The 15,935-nt window shown below is 63.8% G+C and overlaps 1 protein-coding gene across 1 annotated transcript; it reads left to right on the forward strand.

Annotated features, from left to right (window-relative positions):
• Positions 1-2,212: 2,212 nt before the first annotated feature.
• UNC93A (unc-93 homolog A) lies at positions 2,213-15,554 on the forward strand (the record flags this gene model as incomplete). The annotated part of the gene is made up of 8 exons (XM_080665017.1): positions 2,213-2,299; positions 3,686-3,867; positions 5,740-5,969; positions 7,858-7,983; positions 8,988-9,196; positions 10,220-10,355; positions 11,595-11,726; positions 15,295-15,554. 8 exons carry the CDS (start codon positions 2,213-2,215, stop codon positions 15,552-15,554), a joined length of 1,362 nt encoding a protein of 453 aa, XP_080521143.1.
• Between the last annotated feature and the right edge of the window lie 381 nt (positions 15,555-15,935).

Here is a 15,935-nt window from a genome sequence, read left to right on the forward strand (position 1 = left end):
GCTCCGTGAGAATGAACGCGATGCAGAGCAGTAAGTCTGAGGGGCTGCCCAGCACTCCCCGCAGGAGTCCGAGGGGGGCAGGCCGAGGCCGCACTGCAGGCCGCCCGGGTGGACCCCGCGGTCGGATGCGGGGCCGGGTGAGCCGGGGTAGAACCGACCTCAGGCAGAGGTGAGAGGGGGCTCCCGACGACGCCCGTGAGACGGGTGGTGTTGACCGGAGGGACGTGAGGGGCTGTGCGAGCCCCCGGATGTGAAGGCGATGGCAAAAGTGCCTGAGGCTGAGAGATTAAAGCCAATGAGAAGAAAAACATGATTTTTAAAAATTACTATTTTCTCTCTCTTTTTTAAACATATATTTTTATTGGTTTCAGAGAGGAAGGGAGAGGGAGACAGAGATAGGGGATCGAGCCTGAATCCTGGCAGGTGCCCTGACCGGGAATTGAACTGTGACCTCCTGGTTCATAGGTCTACGCTCAACCGCTGAGCCGCCCCGGCCGGGCCATGGCTATTTCCTCTGAGTCAAGGCCATATGGCAAGTAAGTTGGTGGTGTTGGTTCGGCGTTCAGGGGTGTGCATAGGCCTCCCTCGGGCTCCGAACCCTGCGGGAGAGCGGATGGATGAGGAGAGACCCGGTGACATGGCCTATCCACCCAGACACCCCGGCACCCCAAACAGGGACGGTCCCGAGTCGGGAGCCCATCCTGCTGGCCTCACATGGAGAGAACGGCTCTGGGGACCGAGGTCCATTGGCAGGGGAAGCCGCCTGGGGGGCCGCCAGCCCCCAGACAGCGCCCGCACTTCCTCCCTCACAGGGACCCTGCAGGCAGTGCTCGCTGAGCGCCCGCCCGCCCGCCCAGGGGATTGGGCGACCCGGAATGGGGGGGGCGGGCGCTGACTCCGGCTGGTCCCCATCTGTGTCTTCCTTTCCTAAGAACTCGGCTTTGGGACCTGGGAGTTGGGGTGCTCTTTGCCTGGGGCTGGAATGGAAAGAAGCAGCGAGGTCGGTCCGGCAGCGCCCACAGTCTGCCTGCCCCGGGGCGAGGGAGCAGACCTATGTCCCGTCTCACCGCTCAGGGAGTTACCCAGCCGCCGACACCAGCCCCGCGGGTCCTGTCTCCGCAGGAGTCCCCGCTGAGGAGCCCGGGGTTACACAAGGTCTCTCTGTAAAAACACGTTTCCTTTAAAATCTGTCTTCTTTCTGGAAACGTGGAAATAGGACATGGGTGCCTTCTCCCACATCGTCTACTGTCCAGACCGGGGTGTGCTGAGCCTCCTTAGAGGCGCATTGCGTGCAGGCTGTGTGCGCATGTGTGTACATGTGTGTACATGCATGTGCATGGGTGTGCATGTGTACGTGTGTGCATGTGTGTACACATGTGCACATGGATATTCCTGGATGCCCGCCCTGTCTGTATTCAGAAACCACTCCCTCGTTTCCAGTGGGAGTTCAGAAACGCGCTCGCCCAACCACGCCGCTGGCTCCCGGTCCGGCCGGCCTTCCCAGATAAGCAGCTGCTGAGCCAGGAATTCACAGACGGGCCGGGCCGCCTGCACCAGCGGCTGTCGCAACATTTCCCAGGTCCTGCTGACCGGGGAGGAGAGCACACCATCCCGGCACCGCCGCCTCGGCATTCTGCCGGCTCCGGGGTTCAGCAGCGACGTGCCGCCCCACGGGCCGGAGGTGAGGGCCACGGCGCGAGGTAAACCGCAGAGGAGGGACGGCTGGGCGGGGGGCGGCCCTGAGGCCCTCGGCTCCCATTAGCCCGTTGGCACTTCCGAGGGCGAACCGCCTGTCTCGAGGGACGTGTGCACTTTGCTCCTTGAGACTGGAGCTCGCGCTGCGCGCCGCACACGGACATCGCTCTGGTGTGCAGGGTGCACGCGTCTATAACGTGGGACGATTGCATCCTGCAGCGGGAAGCCAGCCCCTGGCTGCGGGACCACAGCTGGGAACAAAGGGGAGGTGTCGGGACACCAGCTGAGCCCGTCCTCTGGCGCAAAGGGAGGGGCTGTGGCAGCTGCAAAGGTGAATGAGTCACCTGGGCTGCTTCACGGCCTCGGCCAGAACCAAGTTCACCGCCTCGCGGCCCTAGTGACCCGCGCCTCTAGCTCCCAGGGGTGAGACGTGGTGCGGCTGACTCGGTGCCCACGGCGCTCCGGCCGGGACCGCAGCCCGCGAGCCCGCTGATGGTTGACGCCGGTCGCGGGGACCATGGACCGGAGCCTGCGGAACGTGCTGGTGGTGGCCCTGGGCTTTCTGCTGCTCTTCACGGCCTACGGCGGCCTCCAGAGCCTGCAGGTGCGCAGCCACTCGCTCCTCCGGCCTCAGGAATCCTGAGGTCACAGACGGGGAGCCTGGCTTTGCTCACTGTGAACCTCCCCCCCCCCCGCTCCCCCCCTCCACCCAGAGCAGCCGTGGTGTGGGTCTCCTGCCCAGCGTAGCCGGACTGCACCTGCGGGCGGGCGGGCGGGCAGGTGGGCAGGCGGGCAGGCGGGCAGGTGAGCGCTGAACCTTGGACCCGCAGAGCAGGTGGGGAGGTGACTGGATAAGATAGCTTTGCCTCTGGGTGGTTGACAGGAGGCGCTCAGGGAAGGCTCTGGAATGTGTCCGATTCCACGGGACCAGGGGGGTCTGGGCTGTTTTCAGCAAAGCCGTGACCATGGGCAGAGCGGGGCGTCTGTGACCCGCGGGCTTCCTCTCCCCGGGTCCCTCCGAGGGGGCGGGGCGTCCTCTCCCTGAGTCGCTCCGAGGGCGGGGGCGTCCTCTCCCCGGGTCCCTCCGAGGGCGGGGGTGTCCTCTCCCCGGGTCCCTCCGAGGGCGGGGGTGTCCTCTCCCCGGGTCCCTCCGAGGGCGGGGGTGTCCTCTCCCCGGGTCCCTCCGAGGGCGGGGGGCGTCCTCTCCCCGGGTCCCTCCGAGGGTGGGGGTGTCCTCTCCCCAGGTCCCTCCGAGGGCGGGGGTGTCCTCTCCCCGGGTCGCTCCGAGGGCAGGGGGGGGGCATCCTCTCCCCGGGTCGCTCCGAGGGCGGGGGTGTCCTCTCCCCGGGTCGCTCCGAGGGCAGGGGGGGGCATCCTCTCCCCGGGTCGCTCCGAGGGCGGGGGTGTCCTCTCCCCGGGTCGCTCCGAGGGCGGGGGTGTCCTCTCCCCGGGTCCCTCCGAGGGCGGGGGCCCGTGTGCCTGGGAGGAGACTTGCTGCTGGGTCCCAGGCAGCTGCCGTCCAGTCTGGTCTTTAACGGGGACGTGAACTCCGGGAGCCCCACGGGCAGGGCACCTCCTCCCCCTCCAGGGCTCACGTGGCCTCCACTCCTTCTAGAGAAGTCTTCTCACTCCGCGGGCCGACCCGAGTGCCCTCCCAGGCCCATCGCTGATGCTGCTGACCCCTGTCAGCTCTGTCACCATCCCGGACCCACAGCCCGTCCCCTCGGCCCAGCTCCCCTCCTCCCCCCATCCCAGCTGCCCCTTCTGTCCTTAGAGGCGGTCCAGCGACCCCCTGTCCTCGGAGAGTGGGGTGTCACAGGAGGCCTCTCAGGCCCCCACTTCCCTCCCGGGGTGTCTAGAAGCAGCACCCCCACCCATCCCGCCTTCCGCTGGAGAAGGGCCCCCGGGCAGCGGCCGCTGGGGGACGTGGGGCTGCAGAGGAGGCGCCCCGGGCCTGGGCCGGTGCTGAGGGGCCGCCCTGCCCCCACAGAGCAGCCTGTACAGCGACGAGGGCCTGGGCGTGACGGTGCTGAGCACGCTGTACGGCGCGGTGCTGCTGTCGTCCATGCTGCTGCCGCCGCTGCTCATCCGGACGCTGGGCTGCAAGTGGACCATCGTCCTCTCCATGGGCTGCTACGTGGCCTTCTCCCTGGGCAACTTCTACGCCAGCTGGTACCCCGGGGCCCCGCCCGTCCCGCAGGGCAGCACCGCTTCGCACGGCCCGTGGTGCCCCTGCCCCTGTCCCTGCCCCTGCCCCTGCTTGGAATGAGCTCGGCTTCTGCCCCTGCCCCTGCCCCTGCCCCTGCCCCTGCCCCTGCCCCTGCCCCTGCCCCTGCCCCTGCCCCTGCCCCTGCTCCTGCTCCTGCTCCTGCCCCTGCTCCTGCTTAGAATGAGCTCGGCTTCTGCACGGCCCGTGGTGCCCCTGCCCCTGCCCCTGCTCCTGCTTAGAATGAGCTCGGCTTCTGCCCCTGCTCCTGCTCCTGCTCCTGCCCCTGCCCCTGCTCCTGCCCCTGCCCCTGCCCCTGCTCCTGCTTAGAATGAGCTCGGCTTCTGCACGGCCCGTGGTGCCCCTGCCCCTGCCCCTGCTCCTGCTTAGAATGAGCTCGGCTTCTGCACGGCCCGTGGTGCCCCTGCTCCTGCCCCTGCTCCTGCTTAGAATGAGCTCGGCTTCTGCACGGCCCGTGGTGCCCCTGCCCCTGCCCCTGCCCCTGCCCCTGCCCCTGCCCCTGCCCCTGCTCCTGCTCCTGCTCCTGCTCCTGCTTAGAATGAGCTCGGCTTCTGCCCCTGCTCCTGCCCCTGCCCCTGCCCCTGCCCCTGCCCCTGCTTAGAATGAGCTCAGCTTCTGCACGGCCCGTGGTGCCCCTGCCCCTGCCCTTGCTTAGAATGAGCTCAGCTTCTGCACGGCCCGTGGTGCCCCTGCCCCTGCCCCTGCTCCTGCTCCTGCTTAGAATGAGCTCAGCTTCTGCACGGCCCATGGTGCCCCTGCCCCTGCTCCTGCCCCTGCCCCTGATCCTGCTCCTGCTTAGAATGAGCTCAGCTTCTGCACAGCCCGTGTCCAGCTCCGTCCCCTCCCCGCTTCCCGGGTCCCATCTGCCCTTCCTGCAGCCTGGGGGGGCCTCCCTCGGGGCGGGGACTTTCGGGGCCCCAGTAACGCCCGAGAATCCAAAATGTCCAGGGTGGGTTTCAGGGGGACAGTGGGGAGGGTACCCTCAGCACAGATAGAGGGCAGGGCCCCACCTGAGCGCACCTGCTCCCTGAAGGAAAGCGACCCCCAGGGACTCCACGCTCCACCCGCCCCCCCCCTCGCCCCCCGTTTCCAGGTGCACCCAGCAGGCCTTCCTGTGAGGGACCCGCTCGCCATCCAAGCCACCCCATCAGGAAGGCCTCGCCGCCTCCTCTATCTTGTCACCACGCGTTTCCACGTAGCGCCCTCCCCGGGGAGGGGAACGCCAAGCGGCCAGTGCACGCGGCCCTCGCTGCCACGTGGGCGCTGTGAGGAGCACCTGGACCCACCTCTTGTTCTTTGGTTTCTATTTTTATTGACGTCAGGGAGGAAGGGAGAGAGAGAGAGAGAGAGAGAGAGAGAGAGAGAGAGAGAGAGAGAGAGAGAGAAACATCCATGAGGAGGGAGAACCATGGATCGGCCGCCTCCTGCACGCCCCACACTGGGGATCGAGCCTGAAACCCGGGTCTGTGCCCTGACCGGGAATGGAACCGTGACCTCTGGTTCCTAGGTCGACGCTCACCCCTGAGCCGCGCCGGCCGGGCTGGACCCAGCCTGCTCGTTTGTAGTCCTGGCTCCTGGCGATCGCCTTCCACCTCAAGGGAGGCCCTGCCTCTGCCTCTGCCTCTGCCTCTGCCTCTGCCTCTGCCTCTGCCTCTGCCTCTCACTCCCACAAGTGCTCCTGAGCCAGGGAAGGCCCAGCTTGGAGTTAGGAGATGGGCCCGCCCACAGCACAGCCCTGCCCTGGGCCGGCCGGGTGTCCTCCCCCGCGGAGGGCAGCGTGGGGGCCGCGGCACCTCACCTCTGTGCTTCCCCGACAGGTACACGCTGATCCCCACCTCCATCCTGCTGGGCCTGGGCGCGGCCCCGCTGTGGTCCGCTCAGAGCACCTACCTCACCGTCGTGGGAAACGCACACGCAGAGAAGGCGGGAAAGGCGGGCCGGGACGTGGTGAACCAGTATTTCGGCATCTTCTTCCTCATCTTCCAGTTGTCGGGCGTGTGGGGCAACCTCATCTCGTCCCTCGTGTTTGGCCAGAAGCCCACTCAAGGTGAAAGGGAGCGGGGCTGTGATGGCCCTAAGGCAGGGGTGGGCAAACTTTCTGACTCGAGGGCCACAATGGGTTCTTAAACTGGACCGGAGGGCCGGAACAAAAGCATGGATGGAGTGTTTGTGTGAACTAATATACATTCAAAGTAAAGGAGCGGAGCGGAGAGCAAGAGAACCGGATAGAACAGCCGGATCCGGCCCACGGGCCGCAGTTTGCCCAAGGCTGCCCTAAGGGGTCCCTGGTCCCAGGTGCGCTCGTCCTCATCCGGGACCTGAGCAGGTGACCACAGGAGGCCCTGGAGGCACGGCTCTCAACCTGCCCGTGCCTCGGCATCACCTGCTTCCTGGCTCCTCCTGGGCCGTGTGGGGGTGGCCTGAGGGTCCCCCTGGGTCCTGACCTCGTCCCCCGGCGGGGAGGGGAGCTGAGGCCGCCGCCTTTGGAGCTTGGGTCTACACCAGGGGTCCTCAAACTTTTTAAACAGGGGGCCAGTTCACTGTCCCTCAGACCGTTGGAGGGCCGGACTATAGTTTAAAAAAAAACAAACTATGAACAAATTCCTATGTGCACTGCGGGCCCGGGACGCGTCGGCTGCTAAGCAGGACAGGCAGCGGCACCCGGCGGGCCGGATCCATGTCCTCGGCGGGCTGCATGTGGCCTGCGGGCCATAGTTTGAGGACGCCTGACACCTTCACAGGTCTGAACATTTGCTGACTTTTTTTCTTTTTGTGTGTGTTTTCATTATATTTTTTTGTTTTGTTTTTTAATATATTTTTATTGATTTCAGAGAGGAAGGGAGGAGGAGAGAGAGAGAGAGACATCAATGACGAGAGAGAATCATTGATCGGCTGCCTCCTGCACACCCCACACTGGGGATGGAGCCCACAACCCGGGCATGTGCCCTGACTGGGAATTGAACCATGACCTCCTGGTTCAGAGGTCGATGCTCCACCACTGAGCCACGCTGGTGGGGCTGACTGACGTAAGGCACCTGCCAGACATGGGTGTAAAGTGTGTACCTGTCTATGCCTGCCCTGGGATGTCTGAGGATTTAAACCAAGAGCCGAGGACATACGTCTCTTTGATTCTCACAGGAGACCTTTATCGATGGGGGAGTCCTGACCCCTGACCCCCTGGGGCCCCTTCCAGCCCCTCCCCCAGCCTCCCGTCAGCCCCCTGTAGGAAGTCCGGCCCTTGGGAAACTCTATACAAAACCCTCCTTCCCTTTCCCCCACACGACGTGATAGTTCACATTTCACCCTTTAACTAAGGAAACTAACTCTCAGAAAAGACAGGACATGACCTGCCCACGGCCATGGGACTGGTTATAGACCAGCCGTGGGCAAACTACGGCCCGCGGGCCGGATCCGGCTGTTCTATCCAGTTCTCTTGCTCTCCCCTCCGCTCCTTTACTTTGAATTTATATTAGTTCACACAAACACTCCATCCATGCTTTTGTTCCGGCCCTCCGGTCCAGTTTAAGAACCCATTGTGGCCCTCGAGTCAAAAAGTTTGCCCACCCCTGTTATAGACGGATCTGAAGGAGAACCCAGCCAGCCTGACACCCATCCGCATCCGCATTCTTTCTTCCAACTAATGTTAAAAAGTTGAAATTGTTCCATTTACGTCAAAAAGTCACTTAGCAAGTAACCAACACGGATTGCACATTTGTCCGAATTGGCTTGAAGTCGGGCGCACAGACGCGGGCCTCCGGGGAAACGTACTCGGATGCACTTGGCCACACTAGCCATGCTGTGACCCTGAGCTGTCGTAACGCCTGGTTTGGGGTGGGTCTGCCCTCCTTTTTTTCCCTGGGCACTTCCATTCCCCGTGTCCCGTATCCCTTCAACTTCGCCGGGTTCTCACCCCCCCGGCCCCTCCCCCTTCCCAGGTGCCATCCCCGAGGATCAGCTCCTGTCCTGCGGGGCCAGTGACTGCCTGATGGCCACGGCGCCCGGCAACAGCACCCAGCGCCCGTCCCGAGAGCTGATCTACACGCTGCTGGGCATCTACACAGGTGCGTGGGGGCACGGAGAGAGTGTCTCCTGGAATTTGATTCCCGCCTTTCTTGCCGGGTCTTATAAGTCTCTCTCCTCTAAGCAAGGCCACGTTACCATAAAGACAAAAACTGGGGAAGGAGGAGAATGGGCTGAAGGGCAGAGAACACTGTCTCCCTGAGCGATTTTCCAGGGACGCTGGCTTCATCCTCATCGTGAGGTTCTTCAGAGCACGGTCTAGTCCAGGGGTGGGCAAACTTTTTGACTCGAGGGCCACCATGGGTTCTTAAGCTGGACCGGAGGGCCGGAACAAAAGCATGGATGGAGTGTTTGTGTGAACTAATATACATTCAAAGTAAAGGAGCGGAGGGGAGAGCAAGAGAACCCTCCGCTCTTTCGGCTCCGCGGGCCGGATAGAACAGCCGAACGGGCTGGATCCAGCCCGCGGGCCGTAGTTTGCCCACCCCTGGTCTAGTCCGTGTGCGACACCCGCAATCCCCAGGTCACAGGGCAGCTCTGGACAACACGCATACCTCCTAGGAAACACGTGACTTCTTCACCCGTGACCCACCTCTCGGGCTCCTGAGTGGGGCTTGTATGTGGGGTAGTGTCCTAGCGGGAGGCTCAAAACCCACGAGGGGAGACCGTGGAGAAGGCACCCTGGCCACTCAGTGGGCAATGGACACACCTGTCCCACGGGACGGCACACGGCCAGGTAGGGGGTTGGTCTGGGAGAGCTTCGCAGGTGACGTTGCCGGAGGGCCCTGCGCCAGGCGTGGTGACCACTGTGTGTAGGACCAAGGTGGCCCGGAGACCTGAGTCTGTCAGGTGTGGCCTGCAGGTCCCACCTGCAGCTGGGATTTGAGGTTGACTGTCACCTCCAGGAAGGAGGAAGGGACAGTGGAGCTGTGTCCTGTGGTTCCCGGTCCCGTGGCTCCCGGTCCCGTGGCTCCTGGTTCTGTGGGTCCCGTGTCCCATGGTTCCTGGTCCCTGACCAGTAGCAGCTGCTGTCCTTCCCTTTCAGGGAGCGGCGTCCTGGCCGTCCTGCTGGTAGCGCTCTTTCTCGACCCCATCAGAGACGCTCTGCACAAAAGTGAAGGCGAGATGCCATCTGTTCGGTCCACTTTGCTGTCGACTTTCAAGCTTCTCAGAGACAGACGCCTGCGTCTCCTCGTGTTGCTGCCCATGTACAGCGGGTTCGAGCAGGCCTTCCTGGCAGGCGACTACACCAGGGTACGGCCTGGCGGGTGGGGACCCGAGGGTGGGGCCTGGCAGGTGGTGACCCGAGGGTACAGCCTGGTGGGTGGGGACCCGAGGGTGGGGCCTGGCAGGTGGGGACCTGAGGGTGGGGCCTGGCAGGTGGGGACCTGAGGGTACGGCCTGGTGGGTGGGGACCTGAGGGTGGGGCCTGGCGGGTGACTGCATGAGGGAGGGTGGGCAGACATGTCTGTAACTTGCTAAGTGACCCACCCCCGTAGGTAACACTGTTTTTAGAGCAGTTTTAGGTGGCATGCACAGCAGTTTCCCACACGCCCTGCCCCCACCACAGTCCCACCAGAGGGTGCGTTTGCTGCCACCTGTGACTCTGCACCCACATGTCATGGTCACCCATGTCCCGAGTTGACACGCGGGTCCCTCTTGGTGCTGGGCATTCTGTGGGTGTGGGTAAACGTGCAATGACAGGTCCCCATGATGGTCACACAGAACGTTTCGCTGCCCCAAACCACCTGTGCCCTGGTCGTCCCTCCTCCACCTCTGTTCACCTGTCTCCCGAGTAGGAAATGCCCCGCCCCCCCGCCCCGCCCACCAGGAACAGCTCCCCCGCACCCGGGCACAAGCTAAGCATGGCCAAGGCGTCCGGACATCCGTCCACACCTTTAGGACTGGCTTCTCACAGGCCCAGCACAGGGCCAGCCCTGGACGGACTAGACCAGCCGTGGGCAAACTACGGCCCGCGGGCCGGATCCGGCCCGTTCGGCTGTTCTATCCGGTTCTCTTGCTCTCCCCTCCGCTCCTTTACTTTGAATTTATATTAGTTCACACAAACACTCCATCCATGCTTTTGTTCCGGCCCTCTGGTCCAGTGTAAGAACCCATTGTGGCCCTCGAGTCAAAAAGTTTGCCCACCCCTGGACTAGACAGAGGCCCCGGCCAGGTCGGAGGGACAGGCGTCAGGACACAAGTCAGCGGAATCGCCCACCACCCGCGGCCAAGCGCGGCCTGGCAGCGGCCGTGACCCGGTCCATGTCCCCGCAGTCCTACACCACCTGCGCCCTCGGCATCCACTTTGTGGGCTACGTGATGATCTGCTTCTCGGCCACCAACGCGCTGTGCTCCGAGCTCTACGGGAAGGTGGCGCAGTACACGGGCAGGGCCGCGCTCTACGCCCTCGGTAGGTGGGGCCCCCCCACGCACCTGGCTGGGGGGGGGGGCGGCACGGTGGTGTGCGCCGGGGCCCCCGGGGGGCGGCGGGATGGGGTAGCGGCGGGGTCAGCGGGGGTCACGCAGCACGTGAAGGGTGCCGTGACCCGTCCTCTCGCCGCGTGTGAGGCGGGAGTCGGCGTGTTCCTGAGGGCCGTGACCTGTGTTCACCTGGGGCATAGAGACCGAGTTTAAAGCTGCCTGACTCCATGCCAAGCACACGCCACCTTCTCCCTGTGGGAAGGGAAGGAAGGACAGAGGGCATGGGCGCTGAGAAATCGGGGCCTTCGCACAGTTACCTGGCCACCGGGCGGGGCCTAAGGGGCCCCTGTCAGCAGAGGGGACTGGGGCCGAGTAATCGGCGTCTCCCTCTCTTTTCCATCCTCCATCGCCCGGTGGGGCAGACCCCGCCACTTGGCAGATGAGCAAACAGGAACAGAGAGGGTGGTGACTGCCCCCAGGCCACACAGCCTCGGGGCCCAGCATGGCCAGCAGCTGCCGGGGCCGTGAGCTGCTCTGTGGCTGCATTCTGAGGCCGCAGCGTCTGCAGAAACCCGTCCACTGGGGCAAAGCCGGGAGGACTGGCCCAGGCGGTTCTGCTGGCCTTGCAGGCCGTCCCCGGCCCAGCTTCCATGTGGGCCCACCCCTCCCATCCCCCGAATGGAGAAGCCCTCTCTCTCACTGTCTGAACCCCCATAATGTGGGGCTCCTCCGCCCAGACAAGACAGGGTTTCCCTCTGTGACCCCCACCCCCTGCCCCGCCAGGCGATGGGAGGCCAGAGGGGGGTTAAGCTGCGATCAGACCCTGTCAACATCAAACCCACCTGCAGGGGGCGACCTGGAGCGTTTTTGTTTGTTTTCTTTTTAAAAAAATGTTTTATTGATTTAAGGGAGGAAGGGAGAAGGAGAGAGAGAGAGAGAAACATCCGTGATGAGAGAGAATCATGGACCGGCTGCCTCCCGCACGCCTCCCCACTGGGATCGAGCCTGCAACCCGGGCCTGCGCCCAGACCGGGAATCGAACCGTGACCTCCTGGTTCCGTGGTCGACGCTCAGCCATGAGGCTCGCCAGCCGGGCCAGTCTGGAGCGTCTTCAGGAAACATTATTCGCCCCAGGAAGCGATGACCAGGAGAAGATCCTCACTGTGAGCTCCGGGACACGCTCGCCCGTGGGCGTGGCCTCACCCGGCGGTGCCCCTCCCCCCCGCAGGTGCGGCCACCCACCTGTCCTGCATCGTCGCCCTCCTGCTGTGGCAGCCGCGCCCCGAGCAGCTGCCCGTGTTCTTCGTGTTTTCTGGCCTCTGGGGCATGGCCGACGCCGTCTGGCAGACGCAGAACAATGGTGAGTGCGCAGCACGGAGACCCCTGCTCAGGTCCCCTTACCCGCAGCCCTGGGGGACGTGGCGGGGGCAGGACCCGGCCGCCGTGACTGCCGTGTCCGCCGGTGGGTGGCTGGCTGGTCCCGGCTTCCTCAGTGAGCTGAGCCACAGAGGAGAGGGCGTGGGGGTGTAAGGTTTAATCAGAGATGTAAGACTTAACCCGACCGAAACCAATAAGTTGACCAAGACAAGCAGGGTAAAAGCGAAAAATCGCGTTTATTGAAAGCTCTCGGGTGAGGTCCCGCGGTCCGAGAGCACAGGCCGGGGGAGTCACACTTTATTCACCGGTGGGCTGCACCGGTGGGCTTAGAGAAAATGAATTCAAATTCTAAGCAAGGCTACAAGCACAACTTCCCTCTTTATTAAAGAGCCAGCCCTATGTGCACTTAGTGGTTATCTCGCTGCTGGCCTTGAAAACAACACAGTTCGATCCAATTAAAAAATGCACCTGGCATGGCATTGAGAGTATGGGCATATCTAGTCTCTGGCCTACAAGGTCAGACAGCTTAAGTTGATCTTCCTCATTATTCAAGCAGGCTAAAGCAGGCTAGAAAGCAAAGTTTGTAAAGTTCCTGCTTTCCCAGCCCCAGACCTTACAGGGGGAGCCACGGGGGGAGAAGGAAGCAGCGTGCGGGGGACAACGCACGGAAGGCGGGGGACTGCCGGGCTGCCTGTGGCTGGGAATGAGAGGGATGAGGTGGGCGCCGTAGCCCTGAGCTCCCACCGGCCCATCTGTGGCCCCGGAGGGGGTGTCAGGGGCCCCTCTGTAGGAGGCCGCCACCTGTGCCCTGGCGTCTGCAGCCTGGCCCGTCGCCCGGGCCCTGGGAGCTGGCTTTGGGTGGAGGAGAGCTTCCTGCCTCATCGACGTCACGTGCAGCCTCGATCGGGAAACACCCGGGGACAGCGACTCGGGGGGCTGGTCCCCCCACAAGCCCCTGCCTGCCGTTCCCTGCGCGGGCCTGCACCAGCGCCGGCGCCCGTGGCTCACGAGTCCTGGACTCGGTCTCGGGCGGCCCCGCCCAGCAGCTGAGAAAACATCGTCACGCAAACCTGACGGGGGTGGCGTCCGGGTGTGGCTGCCCGGGCGAGCCGTGGCGTCCGAGGCCTCGGAGCCCGGGACACGCGTGGTTGGCTCGGGGCTGTCCCCTGGAGGGTCTGGGCGCAGGCCCACACCTGGGAGGAAGGGCTGAGGCTCCCAGGCCCCGCGTTCAGCATTGCTCAGCGGCAGAAACGGAACTCGCCGGCTCTCCTTGGCACCGGCGTGTAAACCAGGCCCGGCCACGCCCCCTGCGGGGGTTCCGCACCCCGTGCCCAGGGAGCAGGGGGAGCATGTCTGTCAGCATCCCCAGCAGGGCGGGGGGGGGGGAGGAGACACCCCGTGTTTCACTGAGCCCTCCACAGGAGGACGCCGCCTCGCTTCCTGAAATGCTAGCAGACGTCTGACTCCACCTGGATTTCATTTTATTTTAAATGGTTTTTTTTACATTGACTTCAGAGAGGAAGGGAGAGGGAGAGAGGAACATCAGTGATGGAGAATCAGGAATCGGCTGCCTCCTGCATGCCCCCCACTGGGGATGGAGCCCACAACCCGGGCCTGGGCCCTGGTCGGGAATCGAACTGCTGCCTCCTGGTTCCTAGGTGGATGCTCAACCCCTGAGCCGCGCCGGCCGGCGGTTCACCTGGATTTTAAAAGTATTTACACGCACGCACGCGCCGGTAAGGGGACGGGGCGAGAAGCCACACGGTTCCTACACGGTCACTCCACGCTCCGCGGACGGCGGTAGGAGAGCTTGGCCTCCTTCCCTGGGAGGCAGGGCCACGCTGTCACTCTCCGCCTCATCGGGGACGGAAGAGCCTTTGTCCAGACTTTTCCGCGTGTCCCTCGCAAAGCGACGTGAGGCTCGGGGAAGGACGCGGGTGAAGACCCAGAAGGGCGCTCGGTAACTTGCTAAGGGACCCCTCCCCTCCCTTATGGATTTCAGAGAGGAAGGGACCCCTCCCTTATTGATTTCAGAGAGGAAGGGACCCCTCCCTTATTGATTTCAGAGAGGAAGGGACCCCTCCCTTATTGATTTCAGAGAGGAAGGGAGAGGGAGAGGGAGAAACAGCTCAGGAAACTAGTCACTTCAGTCTCTTGTGCAGAGAAAAAGCGGCTTTTCTCGCAGAAGGCCAGGGGGCGGGGACGTGGTTACCCTCACCCTTTGGAGGTTTCCTCGGGGCGGCCGGGTCTGGGCGAGGAGCGAGGCTTTCCCCGCCGCGCAGGCCCCGCCCGGTGGCCACCCGCACGCGCGCTGTGATTTTAAAACCGGGAGATCCGGTGTGGCTCCTGCCACCTCCCAGGAGCCACTCTGTCGGTGTTGGTTTTTTTCCTTTTAAACAGCAAATTGGGCTCTCACACCGTTGCTGAGCGCGCGTCTCTTAGACCGTGGTCGGCAAACGGCGGCTCGCGAGCCACATGCGGCTCTTTGGCCCCTGGAGGGTGGCTCTCCCGCAAAATACCACGGCCTGGGCGAGTCTATGTTGAAGAAGTGGCGTGAGAAGAAGTTTACGTTTAAAAAATGTGGCTCTCCAAAGAAATGTCCGTCGTTGTGCTGTTGGTATTTGGCTCTGTGGACGGATGAGTTTGCCGACCGCTGTCCTAGGAGAAGGCGTGTGCCGCACCTCCTAGTGAGCGACATGGATGCCCTGGGCGCCTCCCGCCTTGTCCGTGTCCCGTCCCCATGGGGCCTGACCCTCAGCTCTCCGCAGGCTCAGCAGCTCCTCCGAGGCAGAAACGGCCGCCAGCCGCTGGGAGTTTCCCGCGGGCCCGGCCCCCAGCCTCTGCGGCCGCGTGGAGCTGGGCCCATGGCTCCTGTTTATTCACGGCGACAGCGTGTGAGAGACGGGTGCCGTTGCCATAGCAACCCTCCCGCGCCCATGCGCTGCCTTTAAGATTCAGAATGTCTGGTCTAAAAATACTCAGTGCCCGGGCAGACAGACTTGGAAACCTGACCTTCTGCCCGCCGCTCCCGTCCCCTCCTCCCCGCGAGACGCCGGCCACGGCCTGGCCTCGGCCTCCCGTTGCTGGTGTAACCTCCTTCTCCGAGGACGGGGTCAGCGTCAGCACGGCCCCCCCCCCTCCCGCCCCCCCGGTCTGCCCTGGGAGGAAGGGGCCACCGGGCAGGCCGAGAGCAGGTGCTTTTCTTTCTAGATAACTTTTTATTTTTTATGTTTTTATTGATCTCAGAGAGGAAGAGAGAGGGAGAAGGAGAGAAACATCCACGATGAGAGAGAATCAGTGATCAGCTGCCTCCTGCACGCCCCCCACTGGGGGTCCAGCCTGCAACCCGGGCCTGCGCCCCGAACGGGAATCGAACTGTGACCTCCTGGTTCCCAGGTCGACGCTCACCCGCTGAGCCAGGCCGGCCCGGCAGGCGTTCTGTTGTGTTAAACAGAGAAGGTCCCGCGGGGCTGAGCGCTGGGCAGGGGCACGCGGGGCTGGGCTCGGCCACCGAGGCTTTTGCTCTCCCCCCCCCCCCCCCCCCCCCGCAGTCCTCTTCGGCGTCCTGTTCGACAAGGACAAGGAGGCCGCCTTCGCCAACTACCGCCTGTGGGAGGCCCTGGGCTTCGTCGTCGCCTTTGGCTACAGCACGTTCCTGTGCGTCCGCGTCAAGCTCTACATCCTGCTGGCCGTGCTGGGCGCGGCCATGCTGGCCTACGCGGCCGTCGAGGTCCTGGAGTCCAGGACCCCACCCCGGGCCCCGGCCGCGGCGACACCGGCCGAGGCGGGAGAGACGCAGACGAAAATGTGACAGCGCGGCGCTCCACGCGGCGGGCGACCGAGGCCTCGCGGAAGGAGCCTCAGCTGCTGTCCCCTCTTCACAACCGATTTAGCAGGAGGTGGCACGTGGGAGGCCTAAGATAGGTTATTTTTGTAAGTCGAGTCTGTCTGTCCTGCCAAGTGTTCAGTCCACCGGCTCTCGCCGAGGAGGACGAAGAGAGCACCGAGAAAAATCGGTTCCTTTCAGACACAGAAGGGTTAGGGCGCCATCGCCGACGGGAACTCGCTCCGAACCCTGGACTCGGCGGCTTGGACGGCGTCACTGCGGGCGGCGTCTTTAAGGACCAGAAGCCGCTGGAAACAGTGCAGCCGCCTGTGACGCCACCCCCGACGCCCAGACGGCCACTGCTGG

This window comes from Plecotus auritus, assembly GCF_963455305.1.
Source record: "Plecotus auritus genome assembly, chromosome: 4".
NCBI classification, from domain to species: Eukaryota; Metazoa; Chordata; class Mammalia; order Chiroptera; family Vespertilionidae; genus Plecotus; species Plecotus auritus.